The sequence below is a fragment of the Dipteris shenzhenensis genome, chromosome 23 (assembly GCF_047967505.1).
Source record: "Dipteris shenzhenensis isolate YYH24624 ecotype China chromosome 23, Dip_SZ_1.0, whole genome shotgun sequence".
Taxonomy (NCBI): domain Eukaryota; kingdom Viridiplantae; phylum Streptophyta; class Polypodiopsida; order Gleicheniales; family Dipteridaceae; genus Dipteris; species Dipteris shenzhenensis.
The window spans coordinates 6,079,080-6,101,104 of NC_141618.1; the positions used below are offsets into that span (position 1 = coordinate 6,079,080).

Here is a 22,025-nt window from a genome sequence, read left to right on the forward strand (position 1 = left end):
TGTAGTCCTGCATCTTAGGGTTATTGTTTCTGACCCTAACATCTTTCATGATCACATCATGCTTTAGAGGCGAGATGGCTCCCTCTTTCGACAAAGGATCAAGATTACTAGTTGTCATAATCATTGTTGCATTTGCAAACTCTATTTTTTTTTAATGCAAAGAAGGAACCTTCTATTAATGCTTGAAAGACTTCATACAAAACAGCAGCCCCAAGGGTGCTGAGTATGACAAAACTGGAAAAAGGATGAAAGAAGAAAAAACCAGCTTGTTCCAAAGAAACTCACTGCCTAGGGGATCTCTGGTTCAGGGGCTAAGAGCCAGGCAGGGGGGCTATACAACCAGCGAATCCCTCGCGGAGTGAATATGTAAAAAAATCATGCATGCCAAGCCTTGCAGAATCAAGCACGCCTCGCGACAGTCGCCTTAGAGCCTAGGTCCCACGCTCCCAGGTGGAGCGGAGGGTGTAGATGATATCTTGCCACATGGCAACCAAGGTAGCCGAGGGTGGAACCCGATGCTCACATCACCAGGCTGCAGCGAGCAACCCAAATGTTCCATGTAGTAATAATGGCTACTACCTCCCATACGCTGTTCTCTATGGGAGGAGGAGGAACGAGGCTATAAGGAGGGACCGCCTCATGGAGCTCTATCCTGTGAATGCTTTGACCCTGTATCCAATAAGCTAGGGAGATCTCATCAATCTGGAACGTGTGTCCTCTTTCAGTCAACCAAGCCACCATCCCCCATGTGAAGTCCTTTGAAGGCTCTGCATACTGGTCATAATTTTGAGGGCTCCCATCCAAATCCTCACTACGCTACGACAGCTCCAGAGGCAGTGAGGGATCGTCTCCAGAAAACCAGTAGAGCAGCAATGACACTACCCTTCCACCTGCATCTGCTCCAACCACGGACCGCGATGGGCAAGCCTCCATGGGTGGCCAACCAAAAGAAGTAGGAGATCTTCCTCGGCGGCAAACTTGACCAAAGACGTGTCCAAAACCTAGAACGGACCTGCTGGGACACCCTATGGGCCACCCAATGCCTCCCTCTCGAGGGGATCCAAGTCGAAGAGTCCCATCTGAAGCCTCCTACCAATCTGAGTAGTATAGGAAAAGAAAGCCACCTCATCCACCTACTCAGCAAGGCCTGTCCTAGAAGGCCAAAACCACTCTCCCGGATCCCACTAGACCTCCCTCAGGGGCCTACCTTTCCAAAGCCAGAGGCACCATCTCGGGGCATCTTGCTCTGGGATGTTGGGGGGATCGATTTGCCACTCCTTCCCCAAATTGCCCACAACTTTGGTCATCTTCCAATGAATCCCATCTAGACTCCCGTCCATCTCTGAGTCTCTCTCAGTAAGTGCCTGAAGTTGGCCTCCAGGCCCTACACGGAAGAAACCAGGCTGCGTGCTGGCTCGCTAAATTATTATCCTCAAGGGGATTCCAGTTTGAGAGAACTGACCCAACCATCTAATGTCCATCCATCCACCTGTGGAGTCCCTCCCACCAAGACTTAGGGATGACTAAATCAATCTCCCTCATCAACTGCCCTGCCCCTCGCATATGCGCTAGGGCTCCAAGCCTTGCCTCTACCTCCATGGGTAATCTACTCCATTTGCCAAAGAAGCAGGTTGGGCCAGTGTTCCACTGTGCCCAACCAATGTGAGTCTGCTACCCAAGCGTATACGTCCATCTTGATCCCTGATCTCGAGGTGCCAAATGAGGGGTTGACACTTAAAATCCTCTCTGCAACGAGGCTCAGGGATGACTAAATCAATCTGCCTCATCAACTGTCCTGCCCCTCGCATATGCGCTAGGGCTCCAAGCCTTGCCTCTGCCTCCATGGGTAATCTACTCCATCTGCCAAAGGAGCAAGTTGGGCCACTGTCCCACTATGCCCAACCAATGTGAGTCTGCTACCCAAGCATACGTCCATCTTGATTCATGATCTCCAGGTGCCAAATGAGGGGCCGACGCTTGAAACCCTCTCTACAACGAGGCTGAGCATGGATGAGGCCCCCTATCAATCTTTGTCGGACCTTGTGGAGGCTCCTCATCATGGGGGAACCCTTCCTCGTAAGGGGGGCCTCTAAAAAGATCCATCTGTGTGAATATCCCCTTGCCTCCCAATGCGTGGGGTGTTCCTGAGAAGCCCTCATTGTAAGAGGAGCTTCCAAGGCTCTGCACCAGGGGTGAGGCCATGCACAACCAACTTGCCTAGGAGGGCTCTGCTCTGCATCTCTGGATCAATGATACCCAGGCCTCCTAATGCCTGGGGCATGATCACCGTTTGCCAAGCGACCCGGGCTCTAGTATTCCTCGTGCCGTCCGATCTTGCCCAAAGGAAATTTTGAACCAAACATCGGAGCTATTCAATGCACTCTTTGCGAAAGCACTAGTAGGAGGCAATATACCAGGCCATGGCAAGAAGGACCTCGTTTGCCACTAAGGCGCGGCCCAATAGGGAGAGTTTAGCTCCAGTAGAGAAGCTTGCGCCGAACACTCTCGAGGAGCGGGGCGATCTGTTACTCTACTGCAATATCAATCCCCACCTGGCATCCGAGGTATCTCGCTGTTTGACCCCGAGGTGCCCACCGAAAGCCAAAGGCACTCCCCCACTCTCGAATCTCCTTGGTCTCCTCAGAGCCGCTGAAGAAACAGATGGATTTTGTCCAGCTGATCCATGCACCCGAGGACTCGTAGTAGATGGCTAGGGCTCCCCTGACTCTTTCCAAGATCAAAGTGGTACCCTCGATGTATAAGGATATGTCATCTGCAAACTCTGAGGCTAGCAACTCCTCTTGTCTGATTGGGACCCTCAACCCTGTGAGCCGCCAACTGCGATCTCAGGTAGTAGCTCAATGCCTCCGCCACAAAAAGGAAAATAAAGGGAGCTAGGAGACAGCCCTGACGGACCAAGTGAGAGAGAGGAAAGGCCTTACACGTGTGTCCACCGATAAGCATCTGACTAGAGCTTCGTGCATAAAGCGCAGAGACTCCTCTGATCCATCTGTTTGAGAAACCCAACCTCTGCTCAGTGCCCTCCAGGAAGGACCACTCCACCCTGTCGTAAGCCTTCTCAAAATCCAAGAGAAGGATTGCCAAAGGCTGTGACTCCTCCTTAGCCCAATCCACTGCCTCCCAAAAAGTGAAAATGTTGTCCAGGATCCTGCTCTCCTAGACAAAGCCGATCTGCGTGTCATGGATGATGTCAGTGAGATGAGGCCGAAACCGCAAACTCAAGACCTTTGCGAGGATCTTGTATGTGGTGTCAATCAAGGTGATCGGTCTCCACTGCCGAATGTTTGACCTATCTCCCTCTTTCGGGATCAAACAAATCCATTCCCTACTGAGGGACTGAGGAAGGGAGCCCGTGTCAAAGATCTCCTGGCAGGCTGAGCGGAAAGGGGTGGAAATGATCTCCCAAGAGTTCTGGAAGAAGGCTGGAGTCAAGCCATCTTTGCCACTACACTTCTAGAACGGGAGGGCCTTGAGGGCTTCCCAAAGCTCCTCATCCGTAAAGGTCCAGAATCCTACACAACTCTAGTGAGACTACCGTCGGTACGTGGTCCCAAAATAACTCACGGGCCACAAGGCAAGCTGGAGTCACCCTCTTTGCTTGAAAGAGATGGCTGTAGAAAACTGTGGGGTCAGCTCTAGAATCTCCTGAAGATCAGTGTGTACAATGCCCTACGGATCCCATAACCGTTGTAGTTGTGCACCTGCCGATCAAGGCCCAGTGATGTGAATGAATTGCTTCGTCATCTTGTCCCCTTGCTATACCCAACGGGCCTGGTTGGAGCACTGTCAGCCCGCTGAACCTCTGTGTCTTGGAGCTCAAGGCACGCGCTCTCATATTTGTCTCTAAGCCACTGGAATTATGGGTCCTGCTGCCTAAGCCTCTCGCTGGAGGTGAGGTCTCGTCGCAGTGCATGCTCACACCCTTAAAGAGACCTCCTCCTCCTTCTAGGGGCGTGAGATTGCAACTCCTCACTACTACTCTGTATCGCATTTGCCACCCATGAAGCCCAGCTCTCGTAGGGTGCTGCCTTTGGCTGCCACTACACTGATCAAACTCCCTTTCCGAGGTTGCAAGATCATGAGCATCACCTCCAATGGTAAAGGGGAAGAGTAAGGGATCTCCAAGTAGATCCGAGGTCCCAACCTCCAAAAATCTCTCGGGAGAGGGCACCCAGGCTGAAGAATGGAAGTTGCTGATCGGGAGGACAAGCCCCTTCCCCTTGAACCCCCCCTGGAATGGGAGGGCTGCAAAGGGAGGGGGATAGGCCGTTGCGACGAGGAAGCGCAGGGGGAAGCAGTCATGCCCTTCCCTAGTGGCAGGGAAGCCGGTGATAGGTGGGAGGGAGGGAGGGAAAGTTGAAGAAGCTGCTATGGAGGGGTAGGCCGGGGGAAGGGGGGGGAGGGGGGTGGGTGGTGAGGATGACCATAGCAGGAGTGGCAAGGGGGGGAGGAGGGGGAAGGGGGAGCTTGGGAGGCAAGGGAGAGGGGTCCGGTAGGGGAGGGGGCAGGATGGAGTAGGGGAAGCCACAGACCCGCCCTGCAGACCAAGCAAATATGGGCTCTTAATCCCTTTATCCTCAGCCGCCGTGCCTTGCTACCCTTCACATCTTTTGCCATCGCAATGTCGGGAGCTCCCCCTGCTCACGCAAGGGTTGTACCTCCCCACTGATGGAGGATCACAACTGTGGCCCTCGTTGCTAGAGGGGAAGGATCTCCAACCAAGGGCTCCTGTGGCTGCTCCTCCGTGGGTGCCTCTTGACTTGCTCTCTCTCCCCCTACGTCTAGCGTGTTCCCTGCGGCACTTTTGAGCCAATTTACTTCGTTGTTTTTTCTTTTTTCCCACCTGGGTCCACTCTTCCTCTGAAGGTGTCACACAAGGGGTTTGTGACTCCTGTTGCTCCTGTCTGTAGGGGGGTGGGGCTCGGGTCTGCTGACTCTTCCTGTCCTGCGGGGGTAGGGGGGAGGAGTTTGCCCTTGACCGCGAGGGTAGTTGCAGGCTAAATGTCCCATCGACTTACCACAAAGACGCTGGCCAAGCAAAACTGAAGATCTCCACTCTCTGGCGGGGTGTACCCGAGGGTCTCTAGTAGGATCAACTTTGGGAGGGACTCTGGGCTCTCAACCACCAATCTGATCTTGGGGACCCCATCGTCTGCTACCACTGAAGCTACCGAACCTGGCGGGGATTCTAACATCGTGCCAAATACTCTGCCGATGGAGGAAAGGATGGCTCTGTACTCCTTTAGAAGCCCCGAAAAGTGGAGCATCATCGGGAATCGGGGGACATGGTGTGTCTCCTCCACTGTGAAGCCATGGTACCAAGGGAAGAGGTACACCAGATGCGGGCCAAGGAGGATGGGGCTCTGCTCCACAAGTGTCAAGGCGGTAGCAGCAAAGTTCATTTGGATGAGGAAATTCCTCTTCCTTAGATGGTGACCTCTTGGATGTGGTCCCCTTCAAGTGCTAGACTCGCCTGAATCCAGTCTCTCACCTGTCTCCTCGTGGGTGTGAGACCAACTATTATGCCCAGTACTGCCTTGTCCTGAAGTGACCGAACTGCATGCTTCACCTATTTCTTGTCAGTTGGGGAAAGAAGAATCTTAACTGCTATGGGATTTGAGGGTGCTGCCAGGGCAGGAGGAGAGGATGTGGGAAGGAGGCAGAAGGGGGGAGGGAGGCGAGGCGGCGGAGAGGAGGGTGGAGGTTGAGGCGGAAGGAGCCATTTGCAGACTCTTTGGGCATTTTTCAAGGGTTTGCCCAAAAGAAAAGAGGCTCAAGAAGGAATGCTTCTCCCTCTCATTAGGATCCTTTTTTTGTCCCAAGTTCTCCTTGTCAGAGATGGCAGGTTTGTTGTTGTTACTCCCTTGGATCAAGAGTTTCCATCTCATGCCCATCTTATGCCCTCCCAGACTTCTAATTAGTTTCTCTCTCCGCTAGTGAAGCAGATTCTTCTATCTAATGGAGGAGGTGGTTTGGCCATCACTCATATTGTTAGATCTGCAAATAGTCCTACCAGAGTGGAGGCCTTGTTTCCTTCTTTGGCTATCCTAGTAGAGGCTGGGATTTTAAGGATTCCAGCTCCCTTTCAGTTCAAGCAAAGCAATGCTTTTAGTCCTCTGGCTGATTGTAGAAACTTTTTTGAGCTCATGCCTTCTACACTTGTTGATATTTCAGCTCATTTGAAGAGGCATGGACTCCCATTGGCATGAGACAATATGGTGTCATCCTTTCTCCAGTGGACTTCCACCCTTCGCTTATGCCTAGAGAGGTTTAGAGAGGACAAATGTTTTCCTCTACTAGATTTGGAAAGTAGTTCCAGGCTTCTTCCTCCCATTGGTGAAGATTGTTAGCTATAACATTAAGGGTCTTGGTGGTGTTCCTCATTGCCACCGAAGATAGATGATTCGTAATTGGTTGCATTATCCTGGGGTCTCAATGGTTTCCATAGATATTTTATTTACTCAAGAGCATTAAAAATAGGATTCTAGGGATTGCAATAAGTCTGAAAATTTGCTTTCAGGTCATACTTTTTGGTCTATTGCACTTGGTACCAATGGAGGACTTGCACTTTAGTTTCAGTTTCCATTCTCCCCTTTGTGGTTGGGCATAATATCATCATTCCATCTAGAATGCAATAGATTGTCATGTTGATAGATGGATGTAAGAAGAGTGGCTTTCTCACATAGTTCTTTTTTGGAAGGATATGATCTCTTGGGCTCCTATTGCTGATCCCTAGGTAATTGGAGGTCAATTCAATATGGTATAGTTGTCAATGTATAAATTAGGGGGAAGGAGAAGTGGCATTCATTCTCTCTCTCGAGCTTCTTAGGATGTATTAGTTTTTCAATTCAAATGTAGAGATTCCATGCATAGATTGATACATTCTATGTGGATAATTACACTTTGGATAGAGACGGTACCATTCACATTATCCTTGGGGTATCTACTTCCCCCCCCCCCCAAGAAAAAGACTCTTAAGTCTGAAAAATGCTCCAAGAGCAGAGTCCTCAAGGCAAGAATACACCATGGGTAGCATGTGAAAAAAAATGAGAGAATCCAGTGTGTGGCATGTTCCTGGATTAATCTAGATATATGCTTCTGCCATACTAGCGGACATGCAAATTTTACCTTGTGAAGTTCTCATCCATGTTGCGACCTACTGATATTGCGATAAATTCTTTCTATCTCAAGTGGTACATTGCTCTATCAGCTAGATGGTCTAAGCATTTTTTTGCTTGGATTTGGGAGAGACTAAAATGAAATCATATTCCTTCAAAAGCAGTTGTAGCTTGAATGAACTTCTTTTTATTAGCCTTCTCCTTTAGTGCTAGCCTTTGTCACGGTTGAGTCTACCTTTCACCTCCGGAGTGCTGACAGAAACTCAGTATGAAGACCTTTGTACAAATGGATGCTCAAGTATGTGTGGGTGTATAGATTTGTATGTGTGAGAGCATATGATTATACTATGGCCTACACCCACTATTGGGCGGCACTGATGACATCAATGGGGATGTCATAGTAGCTAGTCCCTGCTATGTGTGATGTAGTTTATGGTTTTCTATCTCATGAGTGACTATCATGAGATTGAAATTGCACTATGTGTTGTATTTTTTGAGGATGTGAGTTTGGGCATGTTCCTGGATTCAAGGTCCAAGTATGATTTTTGAGAAGAGCATTGTACTCTTGATCCATTGCATGTTTCCACTCAAGGACTTGCACTGCATCAAGTTCTACCATCACTTTGTCCATGAATGCTTAGTTGCTCTTGTAGGTCCACCTTTGGGGTGCCTTTCGATCATGAGCAAATCTTCTAAGATTGAAAATAGAACTCTCAAGGATCTTAGTGGATGACTATGATAGTGGCTATATCCACTACATCAAGGACCTTCTCTTTGCCTTTACTCTGAGTGGTCACTATGGTGGTCTGCATACTATTTGACTCTATAGGTAAAGAAATCTACTGTATCATTGACACTACTGGCAGAGGCGGAGTAGAAACTATAGTTGGACTATCAAAGTATGATGAAGCCTCATCAATGATAACATCCCTGGATATAACCGATTTCCTCTTGACTGGATCATAGAGTCAGTATGCCTCCGACTCTACAGATATCCAAGGAAAATACACTTGATTGACTTGACATCAAGTTTACTCCTAAGTGCATAAGAAACATAATCATAAGAAAGAGATCCAAATACTCTCAAGTGATCAATAGAGGGATTGGTTCTTGTGAATTCCTCTTCTGGTGTCATGTTTTGCAATGAAGTAGTGGGGCTCCTATTCATAAAGTACACAGCTGTGTCACATGCCTCGGCCCAATACTATCTTAGAACATTCATCTCATCAAGCATGTATCTAGATGACTTTGCAATCACCTTGTTCTTTTGTTCAGCAAATCCATTTTGCTAAAGAGTATATCTACATATGAATTGATATGTGATGCCATAATGTCTGCAAAAAGCATTGAACTCTGGACTTGTATTCACCTCCATTTTCATAATAGAGGACCTTAACGTACTTGCCAATCTGCTTTTCTACCAAGGCGTTGAAGCCTTTGAAGTGTTGATGCATCAGACTTCTGTTTCAGGAAATAGATCCAAGTCTTCCGTGAGTAATCATCTATGAAAGTGATGAAGTACAAAGCCTTGCCAAGAGACTGTATAGAACTCGGACCCCTACATCAAAATGCACACTCTAAAGGATGTGGGTACTTTGAGTTCAAGATGTTGGAAAGGACTGCCTGTATTACTTACCCTTGCAACATGCCTCACACACATCTTTTTGAAAATACAACACTGGAAGCCCTTGTACCATGTTTGTCTTTTTTAGGGATCCAAGGCTGATGTTGAGGTGACCATACCTCTTGTGCCACAATATGCTCGAATAGGCATCCTAACTTTGATGATGAGCTGCTAGGGCTCTCGACATTGGAATAGAAGAAGAAAGCTTGAACATTCTTCCAATATTGATAGCCTGAGCAATTAGGATCTTGGATTCTTTAGCTCCCTCATAATGCATCCATACTTGTTGACGAGCACTTCCATACCACTCTCAGTCATCTATCCAATAGAAAGAAGCTTCTATGCCATTGTGGAGACATAGAATGCATCTCCAATACTCCCTGTAGTGCTTACATTGCTATGCAAAGGTGTGTTGCCGATCCCTTTGATTTTGTGGGGTGTGTCATCCCCATCACGACATTCTCTCTCGGGTTCCTATTGGATGGAGATCAGAGAACCATTCTTTCTCAAGCGCCATCTGGTTACTCGTGCCAAAGTCAAACCACCATGTATCCTTATCTTTTTGTGTCTGAGTTGTGGACTTCCCTGATTGAGCATAATGTGATATGAGAAATTTATGTTGCTAGTCCTCAGAGTTGTCTTCATCATAGGCATAGTGTGTGGATTTCCGTTGATGATTGTTGTCTCAGCGAGAGTTGTGAGACTTGTTTGACTAGCCTGCATTGGCTAAATCTCTTTGTTTCTTCCTGCATTCTATTTCCCAAAGCCTTGGATGCCATGATATTTGTAGTTTCCCTCTCGTCTAGGAGTACTTCCTTGATTTCCTACTCTTCCAGAGTTTCCTCTACCTCTAGAAGATGTATGCTTCTATCGTATTAGCGGACATGCAAATTTCACCTTGCGAAGTTTTTTTTCATGTTGCGGCCTGCTGATATTGCATTCTATCTTAGGTGCATTGCCCTATCAACTAGATGGTCTAAGCATTTTTTTGCTTGGATGCTTGTTTGGGAGAGAATAAAATGAAATCATATAGCTTCTCAAGAAGCTGTAGCTTGAATGAAGGGACTGTGGACTGCTTTTTTATTAGCCTTCTCCTTTAGTGCTAGCTTTTGTCATGGCTGAGTCTGCCCTTCACCTCCGAAGTGCTGACAAAAACTCAGTACAAAGACCTTTGTATAAATGAATGCTCGAGTATGTGTGAGAGCACATGTTTATACTATGGTCTATACTCACTGATGGGTGCTAATGATGTCAGTGGGGATGTAGCTAGTCCCTGCTATGTGTAGTGGAGTTTATGGTTTTGAATCTTATGAGTGACTATCATGAGATTGAAACTGCACTATGTGTTGTCTTTTTAGAAGATGAGTATGGGCATGTTTCTCAATTCATCTAGATATATGCTACTCAACAAACAAATCTAGAGAAGATCCAAGGTTGAGTCTGAAAGTGCCACCTGAATTTAATTCAAGCCCCCCATGAATAAAAAGCCAAGAAAAAAGAGTGATTTTTCCTATTCCTAAAAGACTTCCAAAGCCTTCTCTAATAAGATTTCTGCAATCCTACAAAAATGTGAAAATCCTCCCAGCGAGACACTTTAGAGGCTATACAGGTTCATGGATGAGGTTATTATCGTGGATGTTTGTTTTCCAGCCATTAAAAATTGTTAGACACGAGGAGCATCGCTTTTTGGCTTTAGGATGGTGGACCCCTATCTTCGGAGGACATCCTCTTGGACTCATGGAGGATTTGGATTTATGGGGGAGTCCCCATAAAGTACTTGCAGTGGGATCCTAAAGAATGGGAGTGGATTGATGCAAGAAGTCATGAGGAGAGCCTTCCACTCTTCCATATTAGTAATGCCACGAAGTTTCAGCTCAGTGTTAGAGATTGAAAGCGTGCCCCCAACGTGCACATCAAAGACCAAGGCATCCTACATTGTATCGCTCTGGAGAACAATGACTTGCCTGTCCTTGAAAAAGCCCCCATCCACCTAACGTGGTCATGCCATCTTTCATTTTTTAAGAACCATGTGCAAGGGCAAAGCTGCATCAATCTATTTAAGCCTCGTCCTGTTTTCTCTAAGGTGGCTAACCATCTGATAGTTGTGTTCTTCCAGGAGTATTTTGAAAGCCTTCTAAGATCCCATGGACACCCAAAGCGGGGCCCTCTTTCCCAACTAGACCACCATTGTTGTAATAAGAAACATCTTGGGGTCTACCATGATCATCAAGAATCAAATCCTTGTACATGACATGCTGCCTATCAAACTCTTCCTAAGAGGAGGGAGGGATCCTTCGAAGAGAAATCCTGAAACCTGGCCCAAGCTTTCAAGATGGTAGCCATAAGAGGAGGAGGAAGGTGTCTTAAGGTGTGCGGACATAAAGATCCATCTAGTACTGTCCCTCCAATCACCAGTATAGGACCCAATACATCAAATAAAGAAATATTTCCAAGGCTCGTGTCCTGGTGAAAGAAAAGGCTTGCATTGTAGATCTGTATAAATGATATTAAAGCCTCCTTCATGCATTGGGAGAATTAGGGTCTCATAAAAACTTTGTTTATTATTTGATAATCTCTGGCATCTATTGAACCATTGAGTTCGCTTCATAAAATATTTTTTATCAGCCTTTTGTGCTCGATGAGAGTCTCCTCTTGATGCTCTCAAACACAAGAGTGAACTGTCTACAAGGAAGAGATACCCACACCAACTTGATAGCCCAAATATATGGCAGAGACTCCTTTGAATCCAATTGAATCCAAGGGAGAATTAGGGTCTTCATAGAAGCTTTGTTTATTATTTTGTCTTTGTGGCTTTGGCATCTGTTGAATCATCGAGCCCGCTCCATAAAATTTTGAGCTGATCGATGTAGTCCCTAGAGCGGGACAACAAGAAAAAACAAACCATGTTGTAAGCAACAGTTTTTGCTTGACAACTACCACTCTAGAAGCGAGGTCAAGATTACTTGAACTAAAAAATGAGTTTCCTCCTGATGCTCTAAAACACACGAGCGAATTCCCTACTACGAGGGAGGTGTTTATTCCCCTCTTGGCCCATTTTCAGCCTAGAAAGGCATATTTCCTACATCATTTGGGTATCCCACCATGGATGATGTGGTGGTGATTCCACCCTCTCTTTTCCTTAGGTCAAGAGGTACTTTTGTTTGTGGATGCATCACAACAAGTCTATTTGGTGCATTCTCACTACCATGTTGCAACCTTTTCAGCCTATCCCCCATCTGTTTATTGGAAGTTTGATCGCAAACTTTTGCGCTATTCTTCTTTCTCTTTTGCGGATCTTTAAGCTTATCATATGTTGCTTCCACAGTCCTGGATCGAGGATCCTGGGAATATTTTTTGGTGCCTTGATAAATCTTTCACTTGGTGGAAGGTTTGTCTTTGGTGCATCTAGAGCATTAAATTACCACTCCAACAACGGGTTTCCATGTGGCATTGTTTGGTGGTGCTTTACTCATGGGTGGATGCGTGCCATCGTTTAGCTTCTTCAGCTTTACCCTGCCTGTTCACATTCTAGGGAAACTGTTCTACACCTATGATGGACCTCCCCTATTGGTCGTGATTTTCTTCCTAGAATCAGGGCTTATCTTCATGTTCGTTTTCTCAAGATCTCTTTCGGTAGGGAATTCTGGTTGTTTGGTAGATATACCTCTATGCCAGACTATGTTTGGGTTTTTTGCTGGTGTCGCTATTGGGCATTGTGGTCATTATATCATGCCCATAACATTCAATTTTTCAGACACTCTTCGGTGAATGTTAATCAGTTTTTTGTTTCCTTCCTGTATTGGTCTCTCCAAGATGTGCATTCTCTTGGTCATGAGGCAGTTGGGCTTTGGTCCTAAACTACAAAATGTTATGTATTGGCTTTATGAAGATGGCACAATTTCTTGTTTAGTATCTGATGCCCTCTCTTCTTCTTGGTCACTGGGCGGCTCTATTTCTCAAGGTTATTTCTTAGCGCCTTGCTTCAGTTCCTCTTACACTCACTCTTACATTCTCACACTAATTCACTCGCACACAACATCACCGTATCCTTACACTCAATTTCACTCTCACATGCTCAGTCCCTCACACACCCTACTCTCCTTACACTCACTTTCACATTCTCACAATCAACCACTGATACTCAAAATCCGACACACAACTACTCTCCACCGGGTCTTGGCTTTGGCTCTACGGGTGGTTCCCATTAGGTATTTGCAGTGGTGGCAGTGGATTGACGTAGGGCATCGAGAGAAGAGCATCCCCTTCTTTCGTTACACGGTCAGTAATGCCAGGAGATTTCAGCTCAGTAGTAGAGGTTGAGACCTTTCAGAGTTCCACATTGAGAGACTTTTGATATCACTGCGGATCTGCAAAGGTGCTTCTAGAGGAGACTCTGGAAATCCCACAGGAATAGAAAGATCACTCTCTTCTTTTGGCTTTCTATCCATGGTGGGATTGCAGTGAACCTTTGGAGATCAGGTTCGGAGCCGACCCTATTTGCCCTCGTTGCCTCTCTGCTTCGGAGACTATTGAGCATTGTTTATGTAATTGCAGACATGCGAGGATGATTTGGATGGGGGTAGCCAGGATTTTCAGTAACTTTGCCCACTCCCCATTCTTTATGACATGGGGCTCAGTGGCTTGGCTTTCTCTTACAGGGCCTCAGTTATTATATGAGAGAGTTGACTCCTCTTGGGCCATTTTGGTTCGACGTCATCAGGTTGAGTTCTGTTCGTTGGATGTGGTACCACACCTTCCTTTTACAGATGTACATGCCTCTATGGATACTTCTTGGGAGATTTTAGCGAGCATAGCATCCTGGCATATCTGGAGAGCCAGATGCACAGAGGCTATGGAGAGTACTCAGGTTCATCCCTCGCACACTTTGGCTAGTATCTGGACAGACACTGTACATACTTTGATGGCCGTATGGATGAGTATACAGGGAGACTCCCGTGCAGCCTCAACTAGGAAGGAGGACATTGACCTATCAACTTATGTTGTAACCTTAAGGGAGGAGAAATCTCTTGATGAGAATTGTTTTTTGAGTCATGTTTACTTTAGCTACATTGTGTAGGACTCAAATTTGATTTGTATTATGCAATTAAGAGATGAAATCCCAATGAGAAGGGTTCAAAAAATGGTGGACATGAAGATATTAATGGAAAGGAGAAGGAGGAAAATAAGTCATCTCACTGCAGCTTTTTGAATTTTTACATAATTCTGAATGTCAAATGCATTATCACAAATACCATGATATGTTCAATAAGGAGACGAATTTGCATTCTCTTCTGGTGCAACACAAGGATTTTTTTGGAGAGGTGTATGAGTTTTTCAACAAGCTAACAGTTGAAGGAGCTAAAGTTGTAAACGACAAAACCGTTGTACATATTGAGGACATTGCCAAAAATGAGAGGAGGAGAGGAGAGCAAGGGGGGAGAAGAGGGGATAGGCTGCAGCGGAGGGGGGAGCAGCAGGCTGCAGCGGGGGGGGAGCAGCAGGCTGCAGCGGAGGGGGAGCAGCAGCAGGCGCGGGGGGGGGGGAGCAGGCTGCAGCGCAGGGGGGGGAGGCTGTAGCAGGTAGGAGGGAGGGGCAGCGCGCAGGGGAGAGGGCAGCATGGGGGAAGGGGGCAGTGCGGGGGAGAGGGCAGGTAGGAGGGGGCAGCGAGGAGGGAAGGGAGGGGGCAGCGAGGAGGGAGCAGGAGGAGCAGCAGGGAGCGGGGAGAGAAGCAGCAGGAGGAGCGGGGAGAGGAGTAGCAGCAGGGAGGAGGAACAGCAGGAGGGAAGGGAGGGGGCAGCGAGGAGGGGAGCAGGAGGAGCAGCAGGAGGACCGGGGAGAGGAGAGTAGCAGTCGAGCAGGGAGAGGAGGGGAGCAGCAGCAGTTTCTCTATAGGCAGTACATTGGCTGCCATGTGGGCAGCATACAAACAGTAAATTATGAGAGCATGGGGATGCCACATGGGCAGCACATTGGAGTTTACCTAGATGCCATTGGAGCTGCAACAGGAGCAGATCTACTGGGCAGAGGGGAGCTCCATATAGGCGGACACTTTTGGGCAGGCTCAAGGGATCCTGGTTTAGCTTTGATGGCCCGGAACAGGTCGCTTGGAGTAGGACACCACTTAGGAGCAGTTTGGAATAATTTTGCCAGGTGCATGGGTGTCTACTGCATGCTGTACGAGACTGTTGGAAGGCTTCTGGAGTAGAGAGAGGTCCACAAACAGGTCAAGATGGCCAGGGCAGATAGGCGCCTGTGTGGGGCAGTGGTTGGACCAAATTCAGGGCTGGAACATGCCCTGGAGAATGGCAAACAGGCTGCAAGGGATGGCACGGCTGTTCTGGGCCAAGAAATACCTGATATGGAGGTGGATTTGGTAGGCCTATGGGCCTGGGCCAGTGGTGGCAGTCAAGCCACGTGGCCAGATAGTTACAAGGGGACCTGGTCAAAGCCAGCCAACCAAAGTCGCTTGGACTGACCGGTTAGTCGGTTGTTGGGACTGCCTAGGTCGGCCAATAGAAGCCACCCGGGTCAGTCCAGTTGGGCTCCTAGCCCTATAAAATGGGATCCCTTGGGGATCATAATTCAGTCACTAGAGCATCCTTTCAAGAGCAGATTTGAGCAGCAGCACCAGCCAGGGGCTTGGGCCTTGATCGAAGGTACTTAGAGGAGCACTGAAAGAGGCTGATAGCTGCAGACAAAGGCCTCATAAGGAGACGTCATCCTAGGCTGACATTTAGGGCAGCAAGGATGGATCATAGGGGGAGCTTGGGCTTCACCATGGCTGTGTTCTAGAGCGGCAAGGAGGTCAAGAAACCAAGGTCAAAGCACTGCCTTACCAGTGGTGGCTGTTTGGGAGGATCAACCTGAAGATGTGTCTATAGGGCACGGCAACAAGGCCCACCTAACTTCATAAGGAGCACATAGGCCGAGTGTTTTGAGAGTGCCATGGAGGTAGGAGAACAACTATTGGTTGTGCACAGGGTTCCACATCTAGGTAGCACTCTGCTACTAGAGGGTGAGACAATACGCATACATTTTGCACTGTGTCCATTGTGGACAGAAATACAAGTTTTGTTGATTCTACATTTCTCATGTGCATTGCTCATTTGTTTACTAAACATGTACACATATGGAAAGAAGTTATGGATTCCATGTGAGCACCCTTGTGTGAATTTAGTACACATATGGAAAGAAGTTATGGATTCCATGTGAGCACCCTTGTGTGAATTCTTGGGATGCTTTGTTGGTCTTTCTGTTTGCGCATAACCTTTGTATTAGATCACTGATAGAAGTTCACAAGAGGTGGAGCTTGAAGGCGAGGATCTCATTGAAGGTTGACCTTGATTCAGAGCTTGGGGGAATCATCTTCGACATTTGAAGGATGACACCCTTGCGAGGGGCTTAGGTTTAGTCAGGTGTACGATTTCCTAACTCTATCTCTTCTCAGTTTATTGTCATGGCCACTAAATATGCTATTCTTAATTTTGGAAAAACGTGTGGAAGATGAAGTTTTGGAGCCATTTGATATCAAGGGAGACGTGCTTGATGTTGTGAGGAGTTTCGAATATCAGCCCCTTCTCTGGCACCTAGAGGTTTTGGATATGGAGGGCTTAATGTTGGGGCAGTGGATGCACATCGGTTGGGCAGAGTGGGATATTGGCTCGGCTAGTTCTTTTGGACTACACACCACCATCGCTAAGTCTTGAAGGGTTGTCTACATATAGCCTCCAACTCTCCCAAGCTAGTATGGACAGTTCTCTAGGATAGAGATGCTCTTTGAGGATCCTTTATGTACATCGTGCCCTATTACAAAGTGAGGCCGGGGGTCTTCTTCAGCCAAAGTCAAAGAGAGACCCAGAGTTGGATGGGGCCTTGGAGCTGCTCGAGTGGCAGAGGATCAGAGTAGTGGGTCATCTTGAAGGGTTGGCCCGTCGACCTAGCACCAGTTAGTTTGGGACAAGACCTATCGCGTTGGAGACTCTGATTGTGGGAGGCCCCCCCTTCATGGGATCTGAGCGAGTGGTTCTGGCCTTTGAAAATAGGACACTTGAAGAGGATTATAGAGGTGCCCTTCTTCTCATACTCGACATGCATTGATCATCGTCTTCAGCTTTGAGGTGCCCTTCATGAAAGCGGCACTTGGTAGAGTAGCAGGTGCCCCATGAGGTCATTTCTAGATTTTGGTTGCGATTGTGGAGCAGCCTATGGCCACCAAAGATCATATATTTCTTCTGAATGGTGGCCCATGGGAATTACATATTGGCGCATGGCTTGAGCATATGCAAGTAGATAGGGGTGCCACAGGTGCACGGATAGCAACCTCCAGACGATTCCACATTGCCCCACAACGTAAAGGATTTGGCAGGGGGCCCTCTAATCGTGGCTAAGATGCAAAGGATGCAACGGAACTTGACCTGGGGCATGGTGGCTTGGTTGACAAAGGGGGGTCATGCCTTCTCGATTGACATGGTTACACCAACCTTTTGGATTAAGGTGCAGCACGTGACCACAACTCCTTGCTAGTAGCTCGTATCTTTATCTGAGGATTATATTTGGGTGGTCTCCAACATCATTTCTTGGAAAATCTGGGTTGTAGGAGGCCATCAGGGACCCCCAACAACCAACATCATTGCCATTTGGCAGGATCTCTCCATATGGGAGGAAGGGGGATGATGGAAACTCGGATGACTGCTAAGAGGTAGGTGCATTTTGGCTAGGTTTGGCTTGCGGGTGTCTTCTAATATTCATAGAGTGAGGCATTCGTTGGTTGTATAGTCCCCCACCTTGTTAGTTGGCCATTGTTTCAGAGACTCCCTAGGTAGTCTCAGAAAATTGGTTGGCTGACATCCAATGTTTTGTTTATTATTTTCTTCCAGGGATTAACACCACATGGATAGCTGATTTGTATGGTTGGTTTTTTCTAAAGCATTAATAGAAAGTTATTTTCTATAGGAAATAATATAGAAGTGGGACTCGTGTCTATGTGTGCTCAATTAATGCAAGGGAGGCCACATGCCACATATGTGGAAGGCGACATGCCACATGTGATCTTTTTTGAAAAGTTTGACTCCTTGTTAGGTTTATACGGTTCTAGATCCGTAAAGTTTTGATTCTCTCTCTTATTATGAGAGATTATTTGGTATTTTCTTAATTTTCCCAACGTTACATTGGCCCTCTTGTGATTGGTGGAGAGGGATTTTTCATTTTGGCCAAAAGGCCCCAAAATGACTTCCCTTTTTTCCTAATGCCACCAACAAATCCACCTCCACCATAGAATCCACCGTGTAAGAAGAGCTTGTTTGTTGGAGCCGCTAATTGCATAGGCTGGTCGAGAGGTTATCTATTGGCTATTTGATGTAGCTACTGGGACTTTGTTGAATGCCGTGCGAGAGCTACTCAGTTGTTGAAGTCCTGTTGCAGAGGGTTGGCGTTGTTTGGACTCTAGAACCGTTGCTCTCGTTGATGGTGGCTAGGCATTGCACTGTGTTATTTGCCGGTCGTTCCACATTTGAGTCCGTGATCTGCTTTGAAAAAATTGACTCCTTGTTAGGTTTATATGATTCTACATCCGTAAAGTTTTGATTCTTTCTCTTATTATGTGAGATTATTTGGTATTTTCTTAATTTTCCCAATGTTACGTTGGCCCTCTTGTGATTGGTGGAGAGGGATTTTTCATTTTGGCCAAAAGGCCCCAAAATGAATTCCCTTTTTTCCTAATGCCACCAACAAATCCACCTCCACCATAGAAGTGGGACTCGTGTCTATGTGTGCTCAATTAATGCCACATGCCACTCTCATTTGATTATAATCTTTGTACAGAGAATGATGACAAAGGCGACATAGTTATTGTCATGTTACATGTTGATGATCATGGAGGAGGAGGGAAAAAAAACCAAAAAGACTGAGGATAGGATCATTTATTGAAGATTATCCAGGATACCCCACCATTATCAAGTGGTTAGCCTATTTTATTATGACCGAAAGTTAGAGATCTTAGCATTCATCATCAAGGACTGCTCTAGATCAAGTAGAGGTTTGTAGCTTTTATCCACACAGTTCGTGGTACAAGGACTATTTTGTGTAGCTAAGGACCTCATGAGTTCTCTTGTTGGTAGATTATTAAGTTAGGCAAATTACAAAACCTCTATTGTCCCTTTTCTTCAAAAGAACCTCAATAGCCCTCTCGAGAAACCAGCAAACAGTAGTGAACTGCACTAAGAAGCAAAATGTAATATTAAAATCTATGAATTCTTTGCAATCAAAACAATTGGTGGGACATATCAGAGATAGGGAATAATTTAATGATAAGAGAAATCAAGGGTCGCTTTCTACATCTATTTTTATAGTCGGTGGTTCTTGTCTTGTACGCTCTATTGGGTATTCAGTGGACACCAGTAAAGTATTGCAATCTGTTCCCTCTTATCTTTTTTGCATGTAATTACGGAATGATTTTCATGATGCATTATTTTTGTTGTCAAAATTTCGAATTTGAGTTAGAGTGATTGCGAAAAGAAATATAATTATTTATGGATGTAAGATAAGGTTGAGGGTAGCTAGAGAAACGTTTTTGCTACTTCTAGAATCTCTAACAAGGAAAATACAAATGTTTGTATATAGCTATTATTTTGTTTAAGTTTATAGATCATGATCGAAAGGAGGAAAGTTCTTGGAGAGAGAATAAAGGATTTAGAGCTGCAAAAGCAAGCTGCTGTACAAGAAGAAGACTATGATTGTGCGAAGATGTGCAAGGTAATATCTAAACGATGAAGTGTGCGTGCAATATATATCCAAAATAAGAATAGGACCATCGTGGGGGGCAAGGATGGGGACACCTTACCCTCTGCCCCCTTTTGGAGGAAGAAGATGCTGATGTCTAGGCATGCAGGGAAGGAGCCAATACCCGCTGCATCCAAGTAATCCCAAGGTCCTGCTCGGTAAAACTCCAAAGGTAGAGCTCTAGGAGCAGCCCTTGGGTGTGGGGACGAGGATGAGGAGTCTGAACCAGAGAGAGGGGTGCTAGCTGTCGAACAAGCTGGAGTGGTGCTGGCCATCTACGGGGAAGGGCCTCTCCCCTCTGCCGGGCCAGGAGGGATAGGCGCAGGGGAGGTCTGTGCTGGCTTCAGGGCCGCAGGTGGTGCAGGCAGAGAGGGGGGTTCCCTCGGGATCATGCTCGAGGGAGAGAGGGGAGCAGAAACCACCGGTGCTGGGGGGGATCCTGGAGGGGGGGGAGGTAGGGGGACCGAGGAGGAGGGGGGAGGGGAGGGAGGGAGGGGTGAAGGATGAGGGGGAGGCTGGCTGATCTTCTCCTTCCCTTTCTTCTTCCCCTTACCGGGCTGTTGCTGATTGGTGACCACAGGGGAGGGCTCTTGCTGTAGATGGGAAAGCTTTTTTGGGCCTGCTTTGTTTCCTTTCCGTTTTCTTTTGACCTCAGTCCCAGCCTTCCCCTTCGGGAGGGGATGTCGATGCCTGGCTGGGGGGATCCTGAGTTGCCTGGATGGGGGCCTTCTGAGGTTTTGTCCTCGTGAAGCGAGGGCAGGAGCGCGCCTGGTGCCCGAAGCCGTGGCATTTCAAACACTCATCTGGGTGACCAGTGACCATAATGCGCTGCGTCACCACACCTGTGTCCGTCTCAATCTCGAACTCCGAGGGGATACTCTGCAGATCTAGGACTGCCACTTTGACACGTAGCACCCCTTGGGCTGCCGCTGCATCAACGAAGGTGTCCTGCATGAGCCAGCCAAAGTGCGCCCCTAGGTCCTTGATGATCGGGCGAAGCTCGGTTGCGAGGCCTGGGAAGATGAGGGTAATTGGATGGCGAGGAATGCGGAAGCGGGCATCGAAGTCCGCTACACTGAAACCCCTATACCATGGGACCATAAGGATGATCTTCCCACCCACAGAAGTAGGGGATCATCTGACCATATCGCTCGCAGCCTGTGCTGAGGAGAGCTTGAGCCAGAAGATACCACGTCCCATGAGTGCAACCTCCTCAATGTGGCTGTCCTCAAGGTAGAGGGTGGACTGCAACTAGTCCCTGATGTCTGCTCGTGAAGGGGCATAGCCAATGACTCTCCCATAAACGGATGTCTGGGAGAAGTCCGTGGCGGCCTGCTTCACCAAGGAGACCTGATGCTCTGTCAGTGTTACGCGGTAGGCTGATGGGGGGGGGGGTCCGTCTGGGCCACCGGTTCCGAGCTCTTGGCCGCCATACCGCACCGACAAACTGCAAACGCTCCAAGGCAGGGGAGTGAGAAGGAAACGGCAGAGACGAAGGAGGGGGGGAGTGGTACGGAGGCGGGGGAGGAAAGAGGGAGGGATGGAGAGGTACGAGGAAGCGGGGGGGGAGAGGTGGTGGAGAGGGAGCAGGTGGCAGAGGGGGAAGGAAGGAGGAGAGAGGGGGGGGGGGGCAGCGCAGCGCTGGGTAGGGAAGAGGAGGAGGGAAAGGGAGGGGGTGTGGCAGCGCAGCACGAGAGGGGGCGGGGAGGAGAGGCGAGGAAGGAGGGGGAGGGGGGAGGTCAGCGTTGCACCGTAGCGGGGGGGGGAGGAGGGGGCGGGGTAGCGCAACGCGAGGGAGGGGAGGCAGGGAGAGGATGGAGGTCAGAGAGGGGAGGAGCGAAGCGGGGGGGGGACGGCGAGCGGAGAGGGAAGAGAGGGGGACGGAGGGGCGCGGTGGGAGGCGACGGCGAAGGAGGAGGGGGAGTGGAGAGGGGGCCGCGCAGCGCGAGGGGGGGGTAGACGGGAGCGGGGGAGGGGGGGGCATTTGCAGGAGCGGGCTTAGCCTTGGATACATGACTATCTTCTAGCTGTAGTCACCGACCGTATTAAAGAATTTGTGGATGTCTTTGCCTGGTCCTACAAGGATCTGAAGGGGGTGCCCGCTGATTTCATGGAGCATCGCATCGACTTATATTCGGATGCAGACCCTATGATTAAAGGTCCATACCGCATGAATCCCAACTATGGCAAGGCAGTCCAAATAGATATACAGAAAATGGGGCAAGCAGGATTAATCTACCCAATGGATTACTCTGATTGGATCAGCGGAATTGTCATTGTACCCAAAAGAGAGACTGGCAAACTTAGAATATGTGTTGACTATCGGAGTTTGAATGATGCAACATGACGTGATAGGTTCCCCCTTCCCTTCACAGATAGAGTGTTGGAGATAGTGGCAGGACATGCTTTATAGTCATTCATGGATGGATATAGCGGGTACAACCAAGTCCGAGTGAAAGAACAGGATCAGCCCAAGACTACCTTTG

General features: G+C 48.0%; 1 protein-coding gene across 1 annotated transcript in view; it reads left to right on the forward strand.

Moving 5' to 3' along the window:
* LOC147886916 (uncharacterized) overlaps positions 1 to 22,025 on the forward strand; it is a 379,240-nt gene that overhangs the window by 43,940 nt on the left and 313,275 nt on the right. Inside the window, exon 5 of the mRNA XM_087394075.1 lies at positions 19,405 to 19,512. Within this exon, the coding sequence (XP_087250201.1) occupies positions 19,405 to 19,512 (108 nt within the window). The remainder of the gene's footprint in view (positions 1 to 19,404; positions 19,513 to 22,025) is intronic.